The sequence below is a fragment of the Apteryx rowi genome, unplaced genomic scaffold, assembly GCF_003343035.1.
Source record: "Apteryx rowi isolate R43461 unplaced genomic scaffold, aptRow1 scaffold_198, whole genome shotgun sequence".
NCBI lineage: Eukaryota > Metazoa > Chordata > Aves > Apterygiformes > Apterygidae > Apteryx > Apteryx rowi.
In genome coordinates this window covers 1176789-1203347 of record NW_020448285.1, presented here as the reverse complement: position 1 = coordinate 1203347, position 26559 = coordinate 1176789, and the positions used below count along the sequence as shown (strand labels likewise).

Here is a 26559-nt window from a genome sequence, read left to right as displayed (position 1 = left end):
CAGTACAAAGCTCCATGATGCAACAGTGATTTAAATATATTCTATACCTGCAAATTTTTCCTGTTTTAAGTTGGGATCTGGCAGAACAAAAGAGTTTCTCTTCCTAGAAAAAAGTGGCTTTTAAAATCAAAATTAATAGCTAAATTCAGGTGAAAATAAAATCAACACCATAAGAGATTCTAGTCATGCTGTGTCAGATGACAAACTGGAAGAGCCAAAAAGCATTCTGACAGTTGTAAAAGTGACACACCTAAATCCCAAATTATATAATATCTATGGCTGAAAATAGATAAGAAGTTTCTAGAATCATACTTTTCAAAGTTCCCTTTCGTTTTAGCTACTAAAAATATTTGGTAAAAGAAAGAAACAGCAGGACATATTCAGAAGGAGGGATACATAAGACTACCCTAACCTCACACAAAAAAATACTTAATTGGAGATAGATTTTTGAGGCTATATAAAAATAATTATTAATATAGATCATCAAGAATCATAATATAAGGGTTTACTAAGCATTAGAGGAAGTTTTTTGTGAAAAAACAACAAATACTCGCATACTCACTTTTCTGTCAGTTTTAGCAACCTGCTTCTGAAGTCACATTCAATGATTACCTGCAAAAAAATTAAACTGAAGTTAGCAAAAAAATTCACATAAATTTATATTTTTTTTCTTTTAAGAAAACCAGATATTTAAAATCCAAATCCTTTTACTACCCATTCCCCATAATTTGCCTGCATTAGCACAGAATAATTCATTACACTAAACTAAGAAAGGATGTGAACTATTCAGCTAAATTCAGAATATCAAAGAATTTCCCATGACAAATTATCTTAGTTACAACACTTTCCTAATAAATACTGGAGTTCTGTTTTCCTTTTATCATCTTTTGCTCACTACCCTAAGTCTCAATTTCTCTTCCATTTGTTAGCAAAATCTTTTGGAAACTACTGTAACTGCTTTCATAGAAACAGTCAGGACAGTGTTTGATATACTCATTTAACTTGTATTCATTTAACTGTCTTTTGGTATGACTAGAGGAAAAACAAGATGTGGTAGCACATCAGAGGTTAATGAAGAGCTTGGTTTAACATAAGCTTGGTCCAACATAAGCTTTTCCTTTGATAATTTTAGAGAGTAAATCCTTATGAAGTAGCTCTTTCTCTAACTATAATCAGCCTTTCAGTCCAAACACGCTGAACCTACTCTGTAGCACAGGCACAAACAAATCAGAGTATCTTCTTAAAATGCTGTTCTGTTTATGGACTTGACTTTAAGTAGGTTCCATAACCAAGACACAGGGCTAGTCTGACATAGTTTTTTTTATTTACAGTCTATGACTGACTAAACAAGTAAGAGATTGGTTGTTAATGGTTTTTTTGCAAGGATGAGATTTAGAGGCTCTATTGTGCCTGGCCTCTCCAGAGTGCTCCATGTAACAATGCCCAATTCTAAAACAGACAACGTATAGTTGTATTTGCTGGTTAGGTGTATCCATAAGAAGCACTTTTCCTGACATTTTCACAGTAACTGCATCAATTTTTCTTCATTCTCTACTTCAAGGACTTCTGCTAAACACTCAATCTCTTGTCAGGGCAACATGTGCATTAACTGTCCCCAGGCAGTCTCTGAGCCCTTTCTTCTTGAGTCACCCGGACCGTGCTCCACCTGTTCTTACACTGTCCACTCCTCACTTCTAGTAGTCCCCACAATTCTCTCTTCTTTGTACCTAGAAGAAGAGCAGCTGAATACATCTGAATATTGACGAGACCATGATGCTGAAATACATTTAAGGCACTGTTTCTCAAAATATCTTGCTGCTGTTCCATCATGCCCACCTCTTTTCCCAGCATGGGCCATTCATTCCACCCACACGCAGTCACAACTGGAAAGCACACCGGCCTTTTGTGGTGTGGCCCACGTCACTTCTCTGCATCTCCTAACCCCTGTCCTGCTCAGCCACATCATAAGCACCTCTCGCATGTGTACAGGCTTTGGTAATTGATGGCTATTCTCTCCCAGTTTTCAGACCAACAGCAAACGTTAGAAAACGGATTAAGATGCTGGCTGGCAGTTTTTAAATTTTTGTGGATTTGGACAAATACAGCAGTGGCCAGGCACTGCTGCCTGGAACACTCACTGAAATTGTGAAGTTAACTGAACAGAATTTTCAAAAAACAACACATTTCAGGCAAATGCCATTAAAGCTGAATGCAAGCTTTCACATCGTGCTGCTCTGTCAGTTAAGCCACCTCCAGCACCCCAGTATGCATTGCTGGCAGCAGGCACTGACATTCATGTACATGCCATATTGAATTATTCGACAGCAAGGGTGATAAAAACACCACCACTTTTATCACTGTTGATGGACCACAGTGAAATCAGCAAGAATTATCACCAGTATTTTGCCAAAACAAAACCCAAGTTGGAAAAAAAAAGAAAAAAAAAGGTACAGATGTACTATCACAAAAGCCAACAGACTGAAGGGGGGGGAAAAAAACCCCACCAACAACAGAATTACTTCTTGCCTGATGTAATTCTGTGTATGGGGAGAGAAGCAAAATCTCAGTGAGGAGATTCTGCAGCAAGAAGAATAAAACAGAGAAAAGTCAATCAGACAGAATCCACCATCAAACACATTGCCCAAAGCATTAATAAGGAAAAAACAGGTGACAAATTTTATATAGAAGACTAAACATACACATTTTAACTGGGTCAATGAGCTAAAGTAAGGATGCTTTTGAAAATATCAGAGAAAAAAAGTTTAAAGGCAGAAAAATGTGTTTTTCAGTATCTTGAATGCATTTCATCTGTTACTATTGAGAAAAATTTCCATTTCTTAAATGATGTGGCCTATTCAGAACACAGTTTTAATAATGACAAAAAATCTAAACTCTTAAGATCAGTATGAGGAAATTCCATTAACAAGAATTCAAGAGATCAGACCTCAAGTTTATTACATTGTAACCAGATTCATCTGTTCTCTCAAGACAACAAAGTTGTCCTAAAACAAAGATAATAAAATCCATTTTTGTCTCCTATCTAACACCACTGTAACTGATACTATTTTCTATTAGCATAGACAGCAAAAGTACTGTGAAATTTCTTTAATATTGTGACATATAATCGCCTGCTGTATTAATTTAAACAGCCTCTTCCTCATTTTTGGTCAGAGATGACTGTTCTCCCAAAAGCACGTTCTTTATTCTCTCAAATGATGATACTTCAGTACGTGGAGAAACCACTCCATTAGCGCAGCGCAAGCTGCCCCGCTGTGGCCAGCTGCCAAGAATGGCTTCACTCTGATTGTCAAGGCACTACGTCTTGCTCTATGCTAGTACAACAGATGTAATATGAAAAGGGTTTCCTCATCATGCATATTGCAGGAGTCGCTAAAACTTTAGATTTTTGCACATCTGGGTTTTCTTTGTCAATCAATGATTAATTTTTCATTCTTTCTTCCTTTCTAAAGAACATTAGTAAGCTAAAAAAAGCTGACACGTTTCTGAGAGCCCTCCAGTATTTTCCATATAGTTCTTGTCTATTTATTTGAACATCAGTTGTCATCAGGCCTTGAAATATCTACTTCTCCCAGATCTCTAATTTTGAAAATTGCGCTACCAGCCTTCTGCAGGCTCTACAGTTTTGAAACACAAAACATGCAGCTTTCTAACCCAGATGGCTATCTCTTGCCATATGTGAACAAAGCATAAAACCAAAGCTGTGCTGTAAATCCAGAGGCAGGCAGTGGCAGTGTCTCTGATGCTACTCGGATATATCTGATTTTATACTGTTACTGTGACAAACAACTGAAACTGAAAAATCTGGGCCAGTTTAACTCTCTGCTATGGTTTGGAAAGTTCTAGAAAAAAGCCTCAGCCACTCTTAAATGAGTAAAATCTAAGAAAGATGCTCGGAGAATTGCAAGCAAACAGAAATATCACAGCCAATTCTGCAACATCCAGCAATTGCCGCTTTGAGAATAGAAAGAGAAAAAGACACAGCTTTTTCTTCCAACAGTTAGACTGATTCCAACAATTAGTATTTGATAGTGCTTCAAACATATCCTGGCATCTCCTATGTAGAGAGCAGGCAGGACAGATAAAACAGGTTGGGAAAAGAGTAATCTCCCCCCACATACTTGGGAATGGCTGAAAACACTGAATACACATATTCTATACTGGTAACACAAAAAAGCAGGAATGTAACAACAGAGAGAAAAATCCACCACAGTAGTAAACAAAATTCTCTACTATGAGGAAGGCATAGAGAAAACACAGGGATACAGAGAGAATCCACCTGTTCCTAATAAATATTAGGCCATAAGATTTTCAAAAGCAATTAGAGGCAAGCTTAGGCATATTCAGCTTAGATGAGACACCAAAACAAGTTAAATAAGAGGCTTTCTGTATTTCCCTCTCCTTCCTTCATAACTATTATGATTAGAAAATATAAAGCTTCAGTATTTTTGTTATCTAAACTACTATTCAAGTTTTCTCTGAATCTCTTTAGTTCAAGTCATTTGTTGTTGCGTAGTTTCATACTCTATATGGAAATAAACAAGGAAATACCTTCTTGCAATTTCAACACCTTTCAACTTTACTGCATATCCATTTGTGTTAAGACAAGAACAGAAAATATCTGAAGTACTGGTATCATGCCTCTCTTTTCATCCCTTTTTTATCTGAATGATCTCAGTCATTTCAGTCTCTCTTCACACAAGAGGACCTTCTTCCATGGCTCTAGTCAATCCGTGAACCTCCTCAGTTTTGCAATATACACTTTTTGCAAGGTAGGACTTACAGGGAAAAAACAGAAACTTTTATTAAACCAATCAAAAGTTAGGGGGGAAAAAGCAAACCTCTGTTCATACATATTCATCTTCAAGTGAAAAACAGAAGAATCAGGGGGTCAGGGGGAGGGTTGGAAGCAGTGCCAGGATTGACTGTCCTATACAATCTAAACATTCCCAATGACATATACCCCTAATTTATAAGGGGAAAAAAAATCCCTGTTATTTTCCACAGTGCTTCTTGTTCATCATTTGTTCTTTTGGCTACAGTTATACACAGAAAAGTATTCACTGATGCCATGATGCAAAAGTCCTTTTCCAGATCAGATTCATTTAACTCAAAAGCTTGTAAAACATTTAACTAGATCCATGCTTCCCTTTAATATGCTTTAATGTACATTTATTGACACGAAACCTCATCTGCCATTGAATCATCTATTTTTCCAACTCCTTACACTTTTTACGCTCCTTCCAATCTTTTTGACTTAAAATAAGGAAAAATCAATTTAACAAAACACTGATCACCAAAGTCAAATTAATTCCCAGTTCAGAAGAAAAAGAGCCAAAGTGTGGAAGTTGAAAAAAAAAATATTAGCAACAAGAGTATTCTGATAAGGATTTAAAACCCCACTGGTTTATGTTTCTAGCAACATCATTTTAATCTATCACTGGGAGCAACAGAAATGAAGGTAATGGTTTGGGGGTATATTTACATAAAGATGGATGTATTAGCACTTGTCTTTACGTGAACACCCGGAGTTACCAACATCCTGTCCTTCATCAGTCAATGCCACAAAAGAATATTCTACCAAGCTGCGATGGGGCTGCTGTGCTAAGAATGTCAATGCAAACAACTGTATGGATCACCGCTTCCACAGTGCCGTTCCACCTTGCAGCACAAACGTTTTGACAACAAAATATGTCAGCTCACCACACTGCGGTCATAACAGGTCAAAAACGCAGTACTTTAAGCATTTACACTTGAAAGTACCAACAAACCTGAATATTTCACTAAGCCAAATCAGTAACTCAGCCTCCACTAATCACCTGTAAAGATTCTGTGAATTTCCACACTTTCTTGTGTGTTTTATTTACAGTACCTTTGAAGTCCCAGACACCTCAAATAAAGAATTATTTTAAAATGATCCATCAAAATTCAGGGTAAAGAGCCTACTTAAAAAGCATGAGAGAGAAGAGAGAACTGTGAAGAGCAGACTTAAAATGCTGGGATACCAATAAAGATTTTAAGTATATCACAGAACAATCTGTTGTTAAGCAAAATGTAAAGACTTATTTTAATACTTTTAAGGAAATCAGCTCATAAGTGACATGCTTAGGTCTTAATTACCCCTCCAGAAAAAAAAAAAAAAATACTGATCACATCCACGTGAAGCCTCACTGAAGATGTATACAAAGGGATTTATATAGCCTATACACATTTATTTCTAGCGATTAAAGTTCAAAATAACTCTCCTAAGTATGCAGAAATAATAACATCCTTCCTTTCAGAAGAAAAAGACAAAGTAAACTGAAAAATAATTTTTTCTGTTGTGCAAGGGTTAAAAAAAAAGTGATTACAAAAAACCCCCCTAAGTTTATACATTCACTGTCCAAAATTCATGAGTCTTGAAATAATGGCCTTCTGCCAAGGAGAGGGTCCTTCCAGTTTCTCCTATCCCTGTAATTCCATTCATACCAACTTCTAAGAAGCTATAGAAAACTACATGGATTTCAGTCAAGTTGATAGTGTTCTGCACAGAAGTTATAGGAGGCCTGTCTACTTTCAGAGGCTCTCAGGAGCTGCTCTCTTGCTACACAGACCTTAGAACTGCACTGAGGGGCCTAAGTAATCAAATGAGCCCCGAGTTGGAGCTGCAAAAGTACTTAAAAAACAGTAAATACCCAACTGCTACTAACATCAAACCGAAGTAAAGCACTCTGTTCTCTTGCTCGCAAAACTTTTGGCACTCTGAAACCCCAGTCGCCTCGCAGAGAGCTGTAATATCAACGACCGCAACGCTTAACAGGAGTAAAAAGCCTCCGGGAAAGAAAAAGAAAAAAGAAAAAAAAAAAGGGGGGGGGGGTCTCTCCAGTTCTCTCCAGGCTGAAAGTGAGAAAGATGAGAACACTTATAGGCTATTAGGCGTCGGATTCACTCCAGCATCGTGAAAAACGGCAGCGCCGGAGGCGGTTCGGCACCAAAGCACGCCCGGACCGGCGGGGGACACTGAGCGGAGTCAGGCCCGCGGCGCGGCCCCCGCTCCGTGCGCAGGGGCGGCACGCGCAGCCCAGCGCCGCTGCCCCGGCCCCGGCCCAACAGACACGGACCCCCCCCCGGCACACACCGGTACCGCCCCGCCCCCCCCACGCCGGCCCCGGCCCAGGGCTCCGCGCCGCGCGCCCCGGCTGGGGGGCGCTCTCCCTAGAGAGGGGGTCCCGCCCCCCGCTCCCCCGGGGTGGGGCCCCGGCGCGCGCTCACCGTGCGTCCGTGTGTGCCCGCGGCGCGGAGCGGTGGCCGCGCTTCTCCCGCCAGCGGCACGGCGAGCCCCGCGCTAGCGCCGCGCCTCCCCGGCGCCCCTTCCGGCGCCCCTTTGTGCGTTGCCGGAAGCGCCCGCCTCCCTTCCCTCATTCCCACTGCGTACTGGTCGGCGGCCGTGTTTATCCTCTTACGTCAACGGAAGCGCGCCGCCGCCGGAGCGGAGGCGGTCTGGGGGCCGGCGGCAGGGAAGAGGCGCGTCGGCGCCATGAGCTCTGGGGTGGCCTGAGCGCCCGCCGTGCCGGGTAGGGGCGCCTGGCGGGGCCGCGGGGCGGGGGAGCTCGGCACCGCCCGCCGTCGCTTCGCTCGGGACCCGGCGCCGCTGGGGCCGCGCTCTGCGCGCGAGGGAGTTGTGTCGGCGGGGCCCCGCCGCGAGCGGAGGGGCAGGCCCGGGGGCGGGGGGCGGGCAGCTCCCGTCTGGGGGGGGGGGCGCGGTTGCTGGTGCAGCTTTGTGTAAAGCCTTCGTGCTTCCCTGGGGCCTTTATCTTCTCCTTAAAGGAAACTTGTGGGGCCAGGTCTGTGGGTTAGCTCTGCTCCTTCGCAGTGGTTCGGTGGGATCGGAGCAGCGATGGCACTGTGATCGGCTGAATATAGGGAGGAACTTCTGCATTGGGGAAGTAACAGTTTATCATCGTGCAGCAGTTAAGTAAGGCTGAGTAACAGTTGGTAGGATCCATATCTGTGTAGAAGAACCATTGTTTAATATGATTTACAGCTTAATACTTCTGTACAGTATTTAGAAGTTTTCAGATAAGCTATAGATTTCCAATCTTAGTATTGGCTTGCAGTTAACTGTGCTCTGACGTAGAAGTACTTTGTCTCAGCTAGGGTTTTTAGGGGGAATTGATGTTACTAAGTGAACTGCCTGGACCTGCCATTTGTAGTTGAAATTCTAGGTTAGACTAGACATGACTGAACCACACAACTCTTCAGAACTACACATCTCCAGTATGCTGGGAATCCATTTAGTAAGAGAGCCTGGTTAAAACTAATATAGTCCTTGTTGATGGCCTGGCTGGTATGTCTCATTGTCCTAAAGTTTTTTGTAGTTAGGGAGAATATAAGAGTGCTGCTGATTGAGAGTATGGATCCTCTTAGTGTATGTTCCTGACTTGGACAGATTGAAAGACCTTGCACTCTTTCTGCTGATATTGTCAGCTTTATTGACCTAATTCTGATCCTATTTATATTTTCCTCTTAAGATTTAAGTAACTATGTAGAGATAAAATGCACTCTGTTCTGATAGCTTATTACTTGTCTCTTGTGTAGGAAAGAGAAAAAAAAAATTACTAAATGAGTAAAATGCAAGAAAAACTAATTATGTTTGTTTATTTGGGTCTAAACTCTGTTGATGATCCTAAATAAGAAATCAAATATGGAGTTTTAAGCATGAAGATTAAAAAAAACAACTCAAATTGATTGTTGTAAGTAAGCATGTGTTGAGTAAATTATCCGCAACTCATTTATCCTTTAATTCATTAAGTCGCTAACTTGACTTGCTTCTATGCACTTAAAAAAAAAAAAAAAAAAAAGTTTGTGCTTAAGTTGAAATGTTGATGTTAAGGCATTTTTATGTCTTGCTATGTTAAGTCATAAAAAGTTTGGCAAATCCAGACTCCGCTTGATGCCCAGTATATCTTTCAGGAGACTTAATAATCACCAACAGATGCCTCCTTTCAGAAGAATGGCTTTGTTTGGTTTGAGTTGCTGGATAAGACAAAAAAACTAAATTCAAGAAATTATAGTAATGAGAGATGACCCCATCCCAAAACTTATTATGTGAAAATGATTAATGAGGAAGGATTAATATTGCAGCTTGACTGGTCTTTTAATGAGAGTTGCTCTTAGCCCCATGGAGATATTGTACTGGCTTCCAGCTGATACTTTAAAGTTAAATATCCAAGTGATACCTTGAAGATCAGGGAATCCACATAAAAGCATTCAGTATAAAATAGAAATCTTTCAGTTTTGTTGGAGAGCTCTAGCAGGATATAGAAACCAGGTTTTACATGACTCAGGTGAGTCTCCTGCAGCAAGTAGAAAGCTTGAGGTGGGGGGTGGGGGGAGGAGGGCTCCTTTGGTCAGCCTGTGAAGTGAAATCCTGTAGAGTAGAGAGACTGGTGATCAAGGAGAAGGAATGTGATGAAAATATTAAACTTGGGCAGATTTATGAAGTTATAAAGTTCCTGAAGAAAAAGGCCCTGGAGCCTTGTAATGGAAGAGTATCTCTTCTAGATAGTTAACTCAAAGTGGGGATTGGATTTTTTTTTTTTTTTTTTTTTTGGCAAAGCTGGAAAAAATCATACCAATAAATGTGAAGCTGGTATAGCAAAGTTAGCTTCCATTAATGGCAGGGGAAGTGGAAGTCATTCATATGACTTTGGTCCTTTGTGCCCTACCAGCTGTAGTGGCCCCATGATGGTTTAAAAAAAAAAATAACAAAAAGTACAGATTAATTATGACAGTTAAAATTGAGAGGTATGCTGTTTTGTTAAGGTTTTGGGGGATGGGAGGAATTGTACCAGTAGCTGGATCTCAAATTCCATTTATACCACCATATCCACAACGAATAACCAGGAATCAGCATTTTAACATGCCTAAGTTTTTTTGAGAGATTGTTGTTAGTAAACTATTATGCTTAAATGTTCTGTGAAAGGCTTAATAAGGACAACCAGGTTTTTATGTATATGTGACTGAATGGTCCAAATGTTGCAATTCTGCAAACCTGTCAGTGTATCTACTGGCTTAAATAAGTACAAGTATTTATAAGGCATCCCAGTGACCCCTTAGTATTTGCAACAGAAAGTCCTCTTGCAGGTTTGGGGAATTATTCTTTCCTGGAGTGGTAAATTTGAAACTTTGCCATCTTAACATGAGAATGACAATGGTCTTACAGCTACTTTACTTTTTGTTTCATTAAAATTGCATCTATCCAGTGAGTCAGACATGAAAAGTAAAATGACAAAAATCCTAGCATAATAATCCTAAACAATACAAGTTGCCAAGAATATTTGGGCAGTCAGAGTAGCAACAATATTTCACTTGAATTTATCTGAGGCACTGGAAACAAAGCTCAGCCTTAGCTGTCTGGAGGCCATGATCCGGGGTGAAACTTTTTTTAAATGTGCTGGAAAAAGCAGTGTACAGCTGAAAATGGCAATTCTGTAGCTTGCAGTCATAATAACTTCCTATGTACTGAAGTAATAGGCCAGTAATAATCTTCATGTGACATGTCACCTTCTTTTTGGAGGCTTGCGCTGCGGTGTTGTGGGATATGCAAGCCTACTGTTGTGCAGTTGTGTTGTTCTCCCTAGCATCTGTTCATTAATATGGGATCTGCTTGGTCCCCAATTAGAAGATGCTGTAGCTTCTGTTGTCTTTTAGGCAGAGTAAATTGCCATCTACAGCCATGTGAGGTCCACCTCTGCTGCTACCTCCTCTGCTATTGCAGTAAATTAGCATTGGCAACGTGCCATAATGCAGCACTAAGATAGCTCTTACCAGCGCTATTGTATTGCACTGTACATCTGGATAACTGCACTTAGGGCGCTCTAGTTGTATGGCATGTTGCCAAGTCTATTTGGTTACCTTTGTCAAAGATACTAATGCCAAGCTGCAAGGAATTTAGGACTGTGAATCCAGTCTGTGTAACACCAAATACAATGTATGGCTTTTGTTGCAAATTCTCATTTTGGTTTCATTTGCTTAACCTTTATGTTGCCATTTCTACTCATGTCAAAAAACACAGTCTGTGTAGATAGGAAGACTCAAAATTCAGTCATTTAGAAACTGCTGCTTGAATTGGGATGCAGTAAACATGTCAGAAAAGAGAAGCAAAACACTTGGATAATCAGTGTTTACTAGCAATGTCATGTCTTCAGGTGGCTGAATCATGAAACACTAGAAAATAACCACAGATGGATTAGAGTATGATATTAGTTACTTTGTTGGCACTTAACCCTTGTGCCTGATCAGCCTCACCACCTGAGAAGTCCCCTAAGGCATCTGTACTGTGAGGAATGTTGATTTCTAATACTTTGGCTTCTTTTATGCCTTCATCATCATTCTCTGCTTGCATTTTTTAAATGAGTTGGTCTTGCTGAAGAAGTGATTTGATCTTCAATAAGGAGGCAGTTAGGAATCAGGTGTGCTAAAAGCTGGAATAAGGCTGCAGGGAACTGGACAAGCAAGAATTAATTGGATTGTGTAGGGAGCTCTGTACTACTTGGCATGCCCTCTTGTAAGGGCTATGCTTTATTTGGATCTTGCATTTTACTCATTTAGCTGTTGGACCAAGCCATGGCTACAGAATGGATCAGAGGGAAGAAGTGCTTTGCACAGACTTTTGTACTACTTAAAGTGTTGGGGAAGAATCTAAACCTGAGGAAAAACACAGTCTGCTCTTTTTCAAGTTAGTTCAGTTATTCATTACCTAGCATTATCTAATCTGCCCTCAGCTGTAACACAGAATGTTTGAAATGTTTTTGAATTGATTTATTGTTTCTAGACATATTCCTGGCTGCTTAGTCTCAGAGCTTAAAAGACGTTAGAAAAGAAAATGGCTTCAAGATTTCCCTGATTCCTGCTGGTAGAATTGCCTGTTCAGAAGAAGGAGTGCCTCTAGGGAAGATGCTGTCTATAATCAGCTCTGCAAATTTGCGGTTCCAAAGCAATGTAGAAGCAGGAGTAATAGATACAAAACTGAGGAAATAGTGCTTTAGCAGCTGGGCTACACTTTTAAGTCAGTGAAGTGCTATTTCCTTCCCCCCCCCCCCCAAGTAATTAGGACTCTTGCTTTAAGGAAGCTTTTTACCTTAACCAGATGTGGTTTATTCTATGTTGAATACAGCTTAACTGAAACTTGTATAAAGAATCAGATCATGCAGGTACTTGAACAAAGGTCATTAATTTCACATATTGGCCAGAATATTTAATAAATGGAAGATTACGTGTTTGTATCTTGACCTAAACCTGTGTTTACTGCACAAATCACCAGAGGCTTATTTTAAGTATACTAATATTTCTGTTTTGTCATGACTTACAAATTGACTAGGAAAGAACAATAATATTCTTCAGAGCCCGAGTGGGGGTAGTGGAGTATCTGTTTGGTATAGAACATGAAAACAAACACTGATTTCATGTAAAATTTTGAAAGGAAAATATAAGTTATGCTTTCCCCACTTTATGATGACTCTCTGTGCTATATTTGAAAAACAAACAAACAAAAATTCCTGACAATTGCTTTTTTTAACTGATTGCTTTGTTGAATACAGATAGTTAACTCTTCTCTTTTTCTCCTTTCGTCAGAAAAATGAGTGGTGGGTTGGCACCAAGTAAAAGCACAGTGTATGTGTCCAATTTGCCCTTTGCTTTGACAAACAACGATCTATACAGGGTAAGCAATCTGTTTTAAGAAGTTACATTGTTCAGATTAAAATTGGTGACAACTATTTCATGTGTAAATGCAACATTAACACATATCTGTTATTTACAAAGAAGTTTGTCTTGATAAATTTATTACTAAGGAAATGCAATAATCTCTTGTTAAATCTGTTTATTTTGTTCTGTATTTCAGATTTTTTCAAAATATGGGAAAGTTGTCAAGTAAGTGACCTGATACAGCCTGCTATTTTTGTAGCTTTGATTTTAAATATTTAATGTCTTTGCCTCCCTTGAATGTCTTGTGCTTTTAATAATTTAAGTGTGAGATGTGGAACTGTATTGAAGTCCTGTTCATTTTTTAATAAAGTATAAATTTAATGTCTGGGAGCTCTAACAGTTACATGCACAATGTGAGAATATTTGAGTTGGAGACAAGTACTGTTTTGCTAACCACTTCTCAAGAGCAAGTACAATATTTTATACCAGTGGTCTTTTCTCTGAAGTAGTTGAAACAATATTTTTCTTCTAGTAAGTGTTGTTCCCCTTCCTCCCTACCTCTCAACATCTATGTGGATAACTGAAAGAGTGGGAGCGTCTACATATGTGAACTAGACCTTAGAGTTCCCACAATTGCAAACTATAATTTCTTTGTATGTGCCTCTAGAGGGACTTTTTTGTTGTGACTATTTAGTATTACATTCTAGATTAGGCATACGGCTATGTATTAATGGCTCTTAATACGTGGAGTATCCATGAACAATAGTTGTAGATATCCACCTCTACCAAATGATAGAATAGATGTTATTTTAAGGAATTTTGGGGGGGGGGCGGGGGGGTTGTTTGATTTTAGTTCTTGTATGTGTTTGGGTTTTTTTAACCAGTCAGAATAACTAGACTTTAGATTTATATTTTCAACCCTCCACCAGCAAGCATCAGCTCTAACTTTTAGCAGCTGCTGTAATAATTTGTGAGATATAGAGCTTACTGTATTACTGTAATTTGTGACATAGAGTTACTGTGTTCTCAGCAATGTATTTCAGGTGACAAAACAGCACAAAATGTCAATCAAACTACAGCTTTAGAAAAACATACTTTTTAAATTGACTTTGAGAGGAAAACCCTTATGTAGGACTCTGGCAAACATGCAGTGACCAATAAAACTGGGCTGCTACCGTCTTTTTGTTTTCAGGGTGGGGCTATCTGACCTGTTCTAGTCTATTGCTGAACTACTAGTTTAGAAAAATCCTGAGCCAAATGTTGTAATACTGTTGGTGTTTAATATCCCCTGATGGACCTATTGTCCATAAATTTGTCACTTCTGACCTCTTGGTTATCCTTCGGTCAGGAGTTCCACAATCTACATGTGGAACCATTGTGGGGGCTGGTATGTCCTGTTGTTTTGGCTTTTGATGTTGTTCAGATAGGAGGATCAGAATAGCATGGAATATTGACTATATGATGCATTGCTTATTTGAAAGGTGTCATAACAGAGTGGGTTTTTTTTTTTTTTCCTTAACTAATAGTTTCTGGTGTTTGTTTGCTTTTTTTTTTTTTAATTCTGCCTTTGCGGAATAAATCCTTTACTGTGTCCTGTGTGAAAACAGCTAATTTAGAACTCACAACTCTATCTGCATAGTTATAGTTATATTCCCCACTTGTATTATTTTGCAAAAATTACTTACTGATGCTTAACTTTTCCTGACATTTCATCTCATCGTTGCCAAAAGTAAAACTGAATGAAAAGAGTCATGGAAATATCTTATGACATTACCATGAATAATTTCATATCTGTAGCAAAACTTTTACCTAGCTCTTTGCAGCTTTGCAAGCTAACGTGACTCTGAACAGTGCAGATACTGTGGAATTCAACTGATGATTCCATTTCAGTTTCAGGGCTCCAAGAAATTGCTAACTTTTTACAAACTTGTCGCCCTTGTTTCTTCGGTTGTTGTGTTATTAACAGGTACATTAAATACCATAACCAGAACTTTGACAATTTCATATCAGAGTTCCATTAGAATTCTTGGGAGAATAATATAGCAAAAGAATTAATAGGATTGTTCTAAAGTCAGTTTCATTGACGCTTCAACTTAAGACATTCGCTCAGACAGATCCTTGTGAAAGAGGTTCTGGTTAAAAAAAAAAAACCTGCTATGAACTCTTAGTGTGTGAGTGTATTTGGGGGAAAGAAATTGAGCTTTTCTACTAAGCTTTTATTTTCTGAACTTTTTAATATGTAGATCATACATTACCTACACAGACTCTCTGGTAGGCCTTCTGCTTTTGAAGTGTGTGGAGGTTTTAGGGGGGCTTTCTTGTGGAAAAAAGTATTATTTCTTACATCGCTGGGTTGCCTTATGATTGAACCTCTTTCCGCTTGTAGTGGACACAGAGGACAGGGAGAGTTTATTTTCTTCCTTTTAACGTGTACTTTTGTTTTTAACTTACATGAAGCTACAATCCTGTTTCCCTTGGTGTTTTTTAAGACTAAATAAATTTGACACAAGACTGAAAGAGCTGAGGTTAGGTTTATTTTTCCCTACAACTCTTATCATTCTTTTTCTTTGTCTGTGGCTTTTATTGAGTCTAAATCTTTTTCAAATTGCTATGTCTATTACTAGATGTGGTACTGCAGCTGATGCTTCCTATGTTAGACTGAAGATTTTACTTCGTATGTCCTGTAAAATAATAAGTCATGGGTCCATGTCCGCTTTGGATTCCAGTCAGAGATCCTAGTAGAACTGCAGAATGTCTGCTGTTTCCCATGCTGAACCTGTTTAGTTGGTTAGTCGTACCCAAAAACAGAATTCTCAGTTTGGATGCAGTTCAGTACACCTTATTTTTCAGCAGTTATAGCAATGGCCAAGATTACTCCTGAATTTTAATTTTATTTCCAATATATGTAGTTTCCTCCAGTTACGTCATCTGCATATCTAAAGAGTATATTCTCTATTCTTTAAGTTATTCAAGGAAATAAAGAATGATACTGGATTCTGAAAGATTCCACATAATATTTTTTGAATTATCCTCATTCTACCTGTAAGCACGTTACCTACATAGCTGTTCTTTTGAATTTCTGTTTAATAAGCCTTTCTGTTGTTATATAGTAGTTAGGAAAGTGTATTTAACAAAGCTAAGGTCCCGTTAGGATCTATAACTAAGGAAAAATATCTCTGAAAGAATTTTAGCATATCAATAATGTGGATATATGTTTTCAGAGTTACTATTATGAAAGACAAAGACACCAGGAAGAGTAAAGGAGTTGCCTTTATTTTGTTTTTGGATAAAGAATCTGCACAAAACTGTTCTCGGGCACTCAATAACAAACAGGTAAGTTAGGGAAAGTTATTACGGCAAAAGGGTTGGGTTTAGAGCCCCAAAATATTTACTTATCTTTTTTTTCCAATTTGCTGTAGTTATTTGGAAGAGTAATAAAAGCAAGTATTGCCATTGATAATGGAAGAGCAGCAGAATTCATTCGCAGGCGAAACTACTTTGATAAGTCTAAATGTTATGAATGTGGGGTGAGTAAAACCAAAAATGAACACATATATTCCCATCTTTGACTTCTACTTTGTCTCTCCTGTTTGACCACTGCTAACCCTGCATGTGGTAGGCACTTCTTGCTGCTAGTATTATCTACTCACATAACAGTGAATTCAAGAATGATAGTACCACTTTTTTCTCTTATTTTGGATTTTGGGGGCGAGGAGGAGATGTGTGCTTGTAATGATTGTGTAATGCACTGATGAGTAGACAGAGCTGAATATTATCAGTACAATGCTGTGTGAGAAGGAAAGCCTCCTAATCTTTGCTTCAGATTATCTGCTTTTGCTATATCTTTGGGAGTTCATGATATGTTTGGGGGTAAAACAAATGTAAGAAACAACTGTCTTTGCACAGAATAAGTGGATTTTTTTTTTAAAGTTATACACAATTCCTCATTTGTCTTGAATATAGTATCTTAGATGTTTGAGATTTGGATAGTATTTAACACCAAATACAAACCTGAATTATTTAAATCTCTATTCTTAAGATTTCTGAGAGCAGAAATGTTGACTCTCTCATTTCTTATACTGTGAACGTTGAGGTTTATATCTGGTCTTGAACATAGCTGAACACACTAGAGTGCAGTTTATTGCAGCAACAGAATAAAATTTGCTTTGTTTATAGTGTGTTCTGAATTTGAGGCTAAATATACATATCACCACCAATCTCCTTGTTTCCATGGCAAATTTATAAATAAGAATTTGCCTTCTGTGTACTAATACAGCATTCCATTCATCTTACTAATTGCTTCCATTTTTTCACTACGAACTGTATTTTGTTAACTTTATTTATTATGTTCACTTTCCTCCTGATTTGTTTCAACATATAGTTGTTTGTAATGGTTTCTGTTAACCAGTATTTCTTTTTTTTCTCCAAGGAAGCAGGACACTTAAGTTATGCTTGTCCTAAAAATATGCTAGGAGAGAGGGAGCCGCCAAAGAAAAAAGAAAAGAAGAAGAGGAAGAAAATAGTTGAACCAGAAGAAATGTATGTGTATTTATTTACATGCTACTACTTCTTTTAGGCAGCTTTCTTCATACTGAATGCTTAAAATAGAGATTTATGTGTTTTTCTCTTTCTGTGCAATGAAGTGAGGAGGAAGAAGAAAGTGAAGAGGAAGGTGAAGACCCTGCTCTAGATAGCCTCAGCCAGGCCATAGCTGTTCAGGTACAAAACCGAAGCATTGTGTATTTATTTCTAAATGCAACACGACTTCCTTTTGTACTTGCCTTTCAAAAGCAGTCTTACAGACTATAAGATGCACCTGTAGGTCTGTCCATTCCATAGCTGTCAGGGCACTGTGCCTGACAGTAGTTGTAGACTACAGTTTGTTTCTTCATGTTGCAGGCATGTTCAGTCTTTTCTGTTGTTTCACTTTTGCTATCTGTGCTTTTGAATTGAAATTCTTCATCCTTTCCTTCAAGCTTTTTCACTGCTTAGTTCCTTGTCATATCTGCTGTGATGCTGCCTTAGGTTTTTGATCTGCAAATCCCTTTTTACCCTAGTAACTGAACATCCAGACAATCATGTCTAAATGAACAGGTACGTCTTTTGCCCTTGCTCACTGAAGAAAAACCTTGAACACCTGTTTTTGGAGCACTTCTTTTACCTAATACAATCCATCACTGTCTTCAATAGAACCTTTTCCTCAGGACATGTTTAATGCAGCTTTTGTTATATTGATAGTCTGACAGCTGTATTATCTCCTTTTATACTTCTGTACAGACTTTTGCTTCACTGCACAGAGCAAGCCTGAACTGATGTACAGATTTCATGGCTCCCCAATCCTCATCTGTTCCTTTACCCCTTTTAAAAAAAAGTTCAGAGTTATTAAGATAACTTTGTCCTTAATATAACTGTATCAAGGTGAGAACAGACTCTTACATGATCTAGTCTGAAAAAAATGTTGCAAATACGCACAATTACTCATCTGAAAATACTCCACCATTGGAAATAAAAATTGGAAGTGGTAAATAAGCCAGGAAATACTTCAGTTTCTTTCATCCTAAGGTTTTGATTGGGAAGTCATGTGTCCGAGTAAAGCTAGGAAATATCTAATTTAACTTTCAACTGAGTAATTTTCATATCACTGAGAGTGTGAATAAATGACTGCAAAAGGCAAGAGATAACTTCTTAGTAGAATAAAGCTGCTTCAATAATGCCAACCTGTATAGTTTGCTTCAAATCTCAGCTACTCTAAAATTTTGTAAGTTTACCATGCACATACAGGTCCTCCCTTTGAAAGTTAAAAGGTACTGCCTGTGGCCTGCATTTGGTTCAAAAGACATTTTTACTATTTGCATGTGAGAATGACTTTCAGAAAGGCTTTCAGTGCATTCATCAGGCAGTCTATCTGGAAATGGAGGTAAAGCCTTTGAATTCTTCAGAAATAATTCAATGCATACTAATAATTAGCATTATCATCTGTAATGCATCTTAGTTTTTCTTAGTACTATCTAATACTTTCCCTTTTTTCACTATAGCAAGCTAAAATTGAGGAAGAGGAACAAAGATGGACACAGACTGCAGGAGAGTCGTCAATTTCTGATGATTCAAAACGTCCACGGATTAAGAAAAGTGCTTATTTCAGTGATGAGGAAGAACTTAGTGATTGAAATAATACTATTTTATATACATGTGTGTATATATATTATATATATATAATGTACATTTTGTAAAGTGCTACAAGGTTATCTGTAATACGGGTTTATCTTGGTGTTAAAGACATTTACTAAAAAAACCTGTAGTAGTTCTATCCTCCCTCCAACCCCCATTTTATAGTTCCCAACACAAAATCTTTGATCTCTCTCTCAACTTCTGCCATCAAGGCAACTACTGAAGACAGTGATGTGTTTCTAAACTTAAATCCAGAGAAATATCTGGGAGAACACTTCATGCAGTTAGTGTCTAGATCTGAACCTGGGAGTGAAATCTTTCTCATTAGAGGAACTAAGAGGAGTTCCTCTTAAAATCACTGTTAGCACCACTGACACTTTATGTATTGGTCAGTTTAGAGCCTGTTTGGAAGCAGTGCTTTAGTAGTATGTGAATTTTGCCATGACTCCTCTGCCTAAGGCTGATTTTCAGCCTCAGTGATTGTACTAGTTTTTTAATTGTTTATGCAGTTATATAATAAAATACTGTCTTGTAAGCTTGTTCTGGGAAATCATTTTAGACTAAACGATACAGCTATCCATTTTCCAAAAAGGTATTTAGATGTTGTTTTTTCTGTCCTATGTACAGTTTTAGTAACTTGCTGTAATCTAAATACAGACTTAATAGGAGAGGCAAGTTAGAAGTGATTAGCTTAATCTTAAAATCTTCAAACTTAGTTTGTTTGTTTATTTATTTATTTATTTATTTTAAGAATGATAGTTCTGCGCTCTTGCATTAAATATAAGAAAGGTGTGGGTGAGGGTGACAGAGCATGGGTTGCCCAGAGAGATTGTGGAGTCTCCTTCTCTGGAGATATTCAAAACTTGCCTGGATGCAATCCTGTGCAACGTGCTCTAGGTGACCCTGCTTGAGGAGGGGGGTTGGACTTGGACGATCTCCAGAGGTCCTTTCCAACCTCAACCATTCTGTGATTCTGTGAAAGGCCATATGTTTTAAAGATGGGAATGTGCATATGTTTTAATATTCTGTAGTCTGATATTTGATGTCTCCCAACATGATGAGGGCACTGTTTCTCCTGACTGCAGTTTTGGTGCCTAACATGGTCATTATGGTTCTGCACTGATTTAAATGTACTTGTATCTAACATTGATCTCAAAATCATATCTACTTTTTAGGCTGAATCTGCTGACAAAACCTGAAGGGCCTATAAGGTTCCCTAAGTGCATGAAAATCAGCTCTTACATATGCTTAGAACTGATGCAGTCTTTGAATGAAGTGTGTTGGCACCTATCTTGCACCTAAAGCTGTTCAGATCTTTCAGATAGGGTCTCTAAGCCTAAATCTCTGTAAGATTCTAGTCAGATGTTCTCCTAGCAAGCCTCAGACACATCAGGATCAGTACAAAGCACTGCAACAGTTATCACTCCCAAAAGTACAGATGAGTGGTGGTGGCAATAACCTTTTTATATTGGCTATTTTGCTCAAAGTCAAGCTTTTCATTTTTAGGAGGCACAATATAGAACACTTTCACACTTTAACATTTGGCAGAAGAGACCAGCTGGCCCCTGTTTCTATTTTCAGCTCTTCCTGTTGCTTATCAAGACTTGGTTTTCTTCCAGATATAGAAAATGTAAATTTGGATATACCATTACACATTCTTAGTTAATGCCAATTTACATTTAAATATATAACTGTATGACTGTTTCAGCAACACCACCTACCTTCCAGTAAGCTAATATGAAGCCGTCAAATTTAAAAGGTCATTCTGGGGTCTTCTGTTCCTACTTTCACAAAAGTTTAGCATGAGAACAAGGTAATAAAGTGAAAGATTTTTCTCTGCACTAACTACTCAAGACAGAGAGGGGTGGAGATGTACTGGGCTTTATGTATAGGAAAATCTTAGTCTTAGTACTCCAAAGAATGTTTTTACAGCTTTGTGACTTTCTGCTGAAAGCACAATATACTCAGGTTAGTGAAATATGAAGCTTTAGAGAATTTCAGAAAGATCTCTTGATACTGAGTAGCTGGGTTCTGAAGTGCCAGGTGCAATTTAGTATTAATAAATGCAAATCACTGCACATAATGTTTGTAATAGTTAAGATTGTTTTTCTACAGTGAGGAGTTCTAAACTCTGCTAAGAAAAAGATCTTGCTGTCAGCATATATGCTTCTTGGCAAATGCCAGGCTACTGCTTTATAGTAGTCAAAAAAGCAGATGAAATCTTAAAAAAAAAAAAAAGGAACAAAATAGAGCACAAAACAGGAAAAAAAGTTATGCTACTATTGAAAACCATGGTTTGTCTACATCTGCAATACTATAAACTAAAATAGGATAGAGGACCATTTGACATCATCCATGACTGTGTTCTGGGAATATTTGCTAACTTGTAAGAGTTGAGAGGCATTCAATGAAGTGATCAGGCAGTGAATTTCAACAAACTTTTATTTCAACACTATGTAATTTAGTAGTGGAACTCATTGCAGTGGGACTTTTTTCAGTGTGATAGGGTCAAAAGAGTTAGACTTATTTGTGGAATGTCATAATTATTCAAAAATGGTGGCTTAAATACAATCTCTACTCAGAAAAATCCTAAATTACTAACTACCTGTAATTGTGAAATATACAGAGAGATTATCAGTCTGGAATTGCTACATTCTTATACACTTTTCCTGAGTATTTGCTACTGCTGTCTTGACAGAACAAACAAAGCTGACCTTTGTTCTGACCTAATACAGCACTTTTTCAAGAGTTTCAGTAGCTAAAGCAGGTTGATATATCTTTGTATGCTGCTGCTTCTGCCTCACTGCTTTCCCCCCAGGGACTGCTTTTGTCAGCATGAAGCAGTAGCTCAGTCCAGACTATTGCAGCTGACCTGGTGTCCCTTCTCCATGCTCCTTTGTTCAAGTGTTAAAGTTACGTGAAGAAGCAGGTGGCACTGGAAAAGAAGCAGATAAAAATAAGCCTGCTTCTGTGCAGGATTGGCACTTAGAATTCCTTACATTAACTTATCTTTCTTTAACGGTTTTCTTTATACTGTTTTTACTTTTATTGATTAGCAGTGCTTTATAACTATTAAAAAAAAAAAAGCACCTAGTGCCTAAAACAGGACCCAGAGGGCCTTTGGAGGAGTGAGATAGTTGCACTGGTTCAGGGGACCAAAGTTAGGAGTACAAGTTTCTTTTCTTTGTTGACAAGATACTTCATTATCCTTGGGTGGGAAATTCAGAATGCTAGCATTAGATAGCTATTAAATTAGAGAGAAAGAGTACCTGTTCTGCTTTCTCATATCTAAATTTGTTATCTGAAGCAATCCCTGATGCAGCTGCCTCATTCTGGAAAAAGGCCAAAGCTTGTTGACTCCCTGTCCTTGATCTTTGAATGCCAAGAGATTTGCTTGTTTGTGCCCAACTTGACCTACACCAGGCAGCGTGGCTTTAGGTTCCTATCTGAGTCTGATCAGTGTTCAGAGGCTAGCTGGAGTGTTAACTAGACTCCTCCAGGATTTTAGAGCAGGCCAGGAGGGTACAACTACTTTTTAAAACATGGGTGACAGAGTGGTGCTTTTGTCATAGTTTGGTATTTTAAAGCACCAACTCAGGGAGCAGAGGAGGCTATGTAGCCATATTATCAAAAGAGAGAAAAATAAAAACCATCCTGTAGAACACCTTCCTGTTATTGTCAGAGAAACCACAAAGTTGTGTGTCCTCCTGTTTTCTTTTTTTTTCTTTTTCTTTTTTTTTTGGGGGGGGGGGGTTAAGTACTTATAGGCCCCAGCTTAGCCTAGCAAGCTGAATGCTGTTGTCAGGGGATACTTAATTAGACTATGATTATGGAGGAAATGACTTTAAGTGGCAAATAGATTTTTTTTTTTAATCATGTCAGAAACTTGGATCTTTCTGCAAACATCCACTCATTAGATTGTTGTCTTTTGTATTTTCAAAACAGAGCTTGAAAATTGTCAAAATAAATGTTTTCTGGGTCACAGGACCTCTTCTTGTCTATTGAATTTGCTAGTAGGGTAGTGTCTCAAAAGCCACTAGAGGATGTTTTTTATTTCTCCTTGGGGAAAAAAAAAGGGCTGCAGAATCTTAACTGGTTATAAATTTATTACTTGAATTGTACCTATGAAGCACCTGTTAAACCATTGCAGCTATAAGAAACTGGAAAACCAGAGTATTTTAGTCCACTTTTAACAGTCTCCCACTATATGCTTGACATATTCAGGTTACTACACTCAGCAGAGCAGTAGAAGGGACTGTAAATACAAAGAACTACATGTAGCTAGGTGATGTCTGGAACAAATTGTAAACACTCTATCTTTGGCTTCTGGGTCACCATGTTCTCTGGGGTAGCCCCCTGTTAACCTGCAGAGGTGGCTTACTGTGGCATGGGAAGGTGCGCTGTGTATGCTGTTCTGGCTGTAGTCTTCTGAGGCACAACATACTGACTGAACTGTTTAGAAAAGCTAGATATAAAACATATGCACTATTTAAAAATGAGATTTATGAAGTGCTACTGTGAACATTTAGAGGTATTAGTATAGAGAAAAAAAACTTTGTTTCCTGTTTCTATTCTATCTGGCATCTGCAGTGTCATTATAATAATGTATATCTTTATATTTCTACTATTGCTCATTTATAATAATATTTAAAATAGACTCTTCCAGCTGTATTATCATAAAATGACTGGTATTAGATAGTTGATTGCTTCTTATTGGTAGAGACTCCAAAACTGTTTTTAGGTATTCTTAAAATATTCATACCAAACAGCTTTGTTTATCTTAAGGATCATACAAGGGTGAGTTTTTTCTGTAGCTGTTGAAAGCAATATTAAAAATTACTACACTGTTCCTCCTTCAGAGGAAAAGGTGTAAACTGAAGGGCTTAATCTCTCTCAGAGGGTAGATGAGGTTTTCTTGTATCTATCCTAATGTCTGGAAAAAGTAGTCTAGAAAGAAGAAAGGAAGTCTAGAAGTCTGAGGAAATTCTGTACATAACAGAAAGTAGTGTTTTTGAAGCTGTTTGTCCAGGTTTAACTGATTCTTTGTGAAATAATGTTTCTTCAGTGCCAGGCTAACCCTGACCTTGCTGTGTATTCTGAAAGTCAAAATGTCTACTTATACAAGTATTTAATGGATGTGATAGGTAAACCAGCAGGTAAAGAGTTATAAAAATCACAGCAATAAGATGTGATAAAAGCATGTGCGAAAAACCAGACCACCAATGTAGGTCACAGTGGCATGAAGAAATACCTGAGTTACTCATATGAGAACTTTCCCATCTGATTAATAGGATGTTCCAGAGAATCAAATGCGACTCTGAGATTATGAGCCCATGAAAGGCAACAACTGCGAGCCTACGTTAAGATGAGCTGATCCATGAAATTCCAATTTCATCAGTATGCAGCTAAAGAAAATTAGAAGGCTTCCAGATTTACATATTGCATCGAGCTTGGTGCAGCACAGCACAAACTGTCATTTGGTTGCAGGAATAAAGATGCATGATTTTAACTGTGTATGTGATAGCAGAGGACATCTCTATAAGCTTTCTACTCAGTGAATCAGTGCAGCTCTAAAAGGAGGAGGGACTCAAAGTAGAACCAGAAAGGCTATTAAGGACTGAATGGATATGGTGTGAAGTTCCAAAGCACTGAATTGTATTATTAGAGTGAATGGGCTAGAAATGCTTGTAATACTTGGTGCTTAATTTAATAATGAGTCTGTTAAATCTGAAAATTATGAACCTTTTTGGTGTACAAGTCTGTGGTGAGTGCAAATGTTCAAGGAAGGGAGAGGAACTAAAAGAGGATATAATCCTACAAAGGACTCCGTTTGGGATGCCCTTGATGTGTGGATTTGATTAGGTGGCAAAGAGCCATCTGCCCATGATGCCTGGAGCCATAAGTGTGCATATAAATTGAAATGACTTGGTAGCATATGGCAGGTTAGGAAAGATGAGAACATGCAGTACTTGGACGTGATGGTGTTGAGTTCATGAACCACGTATCTGAAAGGAGTGATTGTAGTCCTTGAAATTACATTCTTTCAAATAATGTAGTTTTTCTTTTCTTTTTGAAAATACAACAGCTAAAGATTTATTTCATCAGCTGCAGAATAACTTTCTGAGAAGTGTTTTTATGGTGGGAGGCTTTCATAGGAAAACCATAACAGAGGAAACTCAGTTAATTAAAATCTGGAACACAGTTCTGCAGCAAGGGTGGATCCTCTGCGAGTCCCATGCCTGTGGAGTTCCAGAGAATGCAGGGCCCCACAGCATTATTCATGTTCATATTTAATTTAGCTGAAGCTGTTGGAGACTGCCCAGAATTCTGTCCCTTTGCTGCACAGTTTAGGTCAAGTTCACTATGGACTACATGAGTTCTGGACAAAGTAGCCTTTGCAAAACTTTTACTTTTTTCACCCTTCTGTTCCTTGTGCTTGAGTGGGGGATTTTTTACTATATTGCACACGTCTTCCAATTCTGAAGTAGTTGCTATGAAAAGCACATCTGAAATATTATTAAAGATGTTTAAAATCAGCCAGAGGAACTAATTTAATAGAGAAGAAATCCTTGAATTTCCCTTAACATCTTAAAAATCTCAAAACTTTAGTTGGACAAAAAGAGGGTTTTTTGATTTTTTAACCCCAAACTTGAATGTTTCCTATCACTTCTGTTACCTATTAATATGGAGGCAGCTTGATATGATAGTACATCCTAGATGTTCAACAAAGGTTGTTACTGCTCTTTGCAAAACTAACTCCAAAGAATCCACAGTTTAAAGACAAATAGAGAAAAGTTAAAGTTATAATAGATATTTTACACACAAGTCAACTGTAGCGACTGTAAGCCTATGTTTAAGAGGGGCTTAAATGCAGACAGCACAGCAACTTTGTGAAAATAAGAGCATATATTATGCTTGGAGGGAGGATAGAAAAGACTTCAGAAGCTTAAAAATAAAAGAAGAATTGGCAGATGAGACTGAGAACATTGGTGGGACAGAGACCAGCATCAAAGTAAGGAGGAAAAGATAAAAGATCAACAAAAAACTGAAACACATGATTGTCTTTAACATTAATTCCCCTCCATTTAAAGAAGGCTTGTATAGGAAATGAGTGATTTTATATATTGTGGTGAAAGTTTATTCTTCATAGTCAACTCTGAACTCAGTATCTGATTTTCTCTGGTGCTGAGCTTCATAGCAATATGGCAAAGGTGAATGCAAGACACTGGGTTTTTTGTTTCTTTTTTTAAAATTAAACTCAAGAATGGTTTCCCAGTACATCTTTTGCTTCTCCAATTATTGTTCAAGAGCTCTGTAGCCAACAAACAACTTTTAAGACATAATGGTACTTCAGAAAGCAAATCAGTGTCTCTTAACCCACCTCCCTGCTCTACTGTCCATCCTTCTCCCATAGAATTATGGTTGCTCAGAGCTTTCTTCAGTTCTTCAGACAGTCTGGATGAGAAGTCTTGCTATCTCTCTTCACTTCACCGTTGATTTCATTTATGCCCAAGGGTTTTGTCTTTTTTAATAACTTGATGATTTTTCTTCTTCCTGTGGTGAGGGTTTCCTCCCCAGATCTTTTACTCTGTCAAGTAGAGAGTTTTTGTTCCGTTGTTTTTATATCCAATTTGCAGACCACCTTCAGGTTGTGTCTCATTGTAATGCAAGATGTTTTAAAAAAGA

General features: G+C 38.2%; 2 protein-coding genes across 13 annotated transcripts in view; one reads left to right on the top strand and one right to left on the bottom strand.

Moving 5' to 3' along the window:
* PPHLN1 (periphilin 1) overlaps nt 1-7368 on the bottom strand; it is a 74300-nt gene extending 66932 nt beyond the window's left edge. For 9 of the 10 annotated variants that reach the window (XM_026062992.1, XM_026062995.1, XM_026062996.1 and 6 more), the window contains exons 1-2: nt 7270-7368; nt 563-612 (exon numbers count right to left, since the gene is read on the bottom strand). In XM_026062992.1, the coding sequence (XP_025918777.1) occupies nt 563 (1 nt within the window). In that variant the 5' untranslated portion in view covers nt 564-612; nt 7270-7368. Of the gene's footprint in view, nt 1-562; nt 613-6707; nt 6768-7269 lie in introns of those variants that run through there. The other variant, XM_026062988.1, reaches the window with a different exon arrangement.
* Nucleotides 7369-7471: 103 nt separating this feature from the next.
* ZCRB1 (zinc finger CCHC-type and RNA binding motif containing 1) lies at nt 7472-19408 on the top strand. Of its 3 annotated transcripts, XM_026063007.1 has the most exons (9): nt 7476-7571; nt 7825-7972; nt 12634-12721; nt 12902-12930; nt 15927-16038; nt 16125-16232; nt 17135-17244; nt 17349-17424; nt 18741-19408. In XM_026063007.1, exons 3-9 carry the CDS (start codon nt 12638-12640, stop codon nt 18870-18872), a joined length of 651 nt encoding a protein of 216 aa, XP_025918792.1. In that variant the 5' UTR covers nt 7476-7571; nt 7825-7972; nt 12634-12637; the 3' UTR covers nt 18873-19408. The 3 variants fall into 3 exon arrangements, with proteins under 3 accessions (XP_025918789.1, XP_025918792.1, XP_025918791.1); XM_026063004.1 differs by lacking the exon at nt 7825-7972 and having other exon boundaries at nt 7472-7571; XM_026063006.1 differs by lacking the exons at nt 7476-7571; nt 7825-7972 and adding an exon at nt 10908-12067.
* Nucleotides 19409-26559: the final 7151 nt, after the last annotated feature.

Excerpts from the sequence above, each read along its gene's own strand:
- ZCRB1 (XM_026063004.1), top strand. The coding sequence starts at position 12,638 with ATGAGTGGTGGGTTGGCACCAAGTAAAAGCACAGTGTATGTGTCCAAT. Across the intron at positions 12,722-12,901 it reads CAAACAACGATCTATACAGG|ATTTTTTCAAAATATGGGAA; the intron begins GTAAGCAATCTG and ends TCTGTATTTCAG. Across the intron at positions 17,245-17,348 it reads ATAGTTGAACCAGAAGAAAT|TGAGGAGGAAGAAGAAAGTG; the intron begins GTATGTGTATTT and ends TGTGCAATGAAG.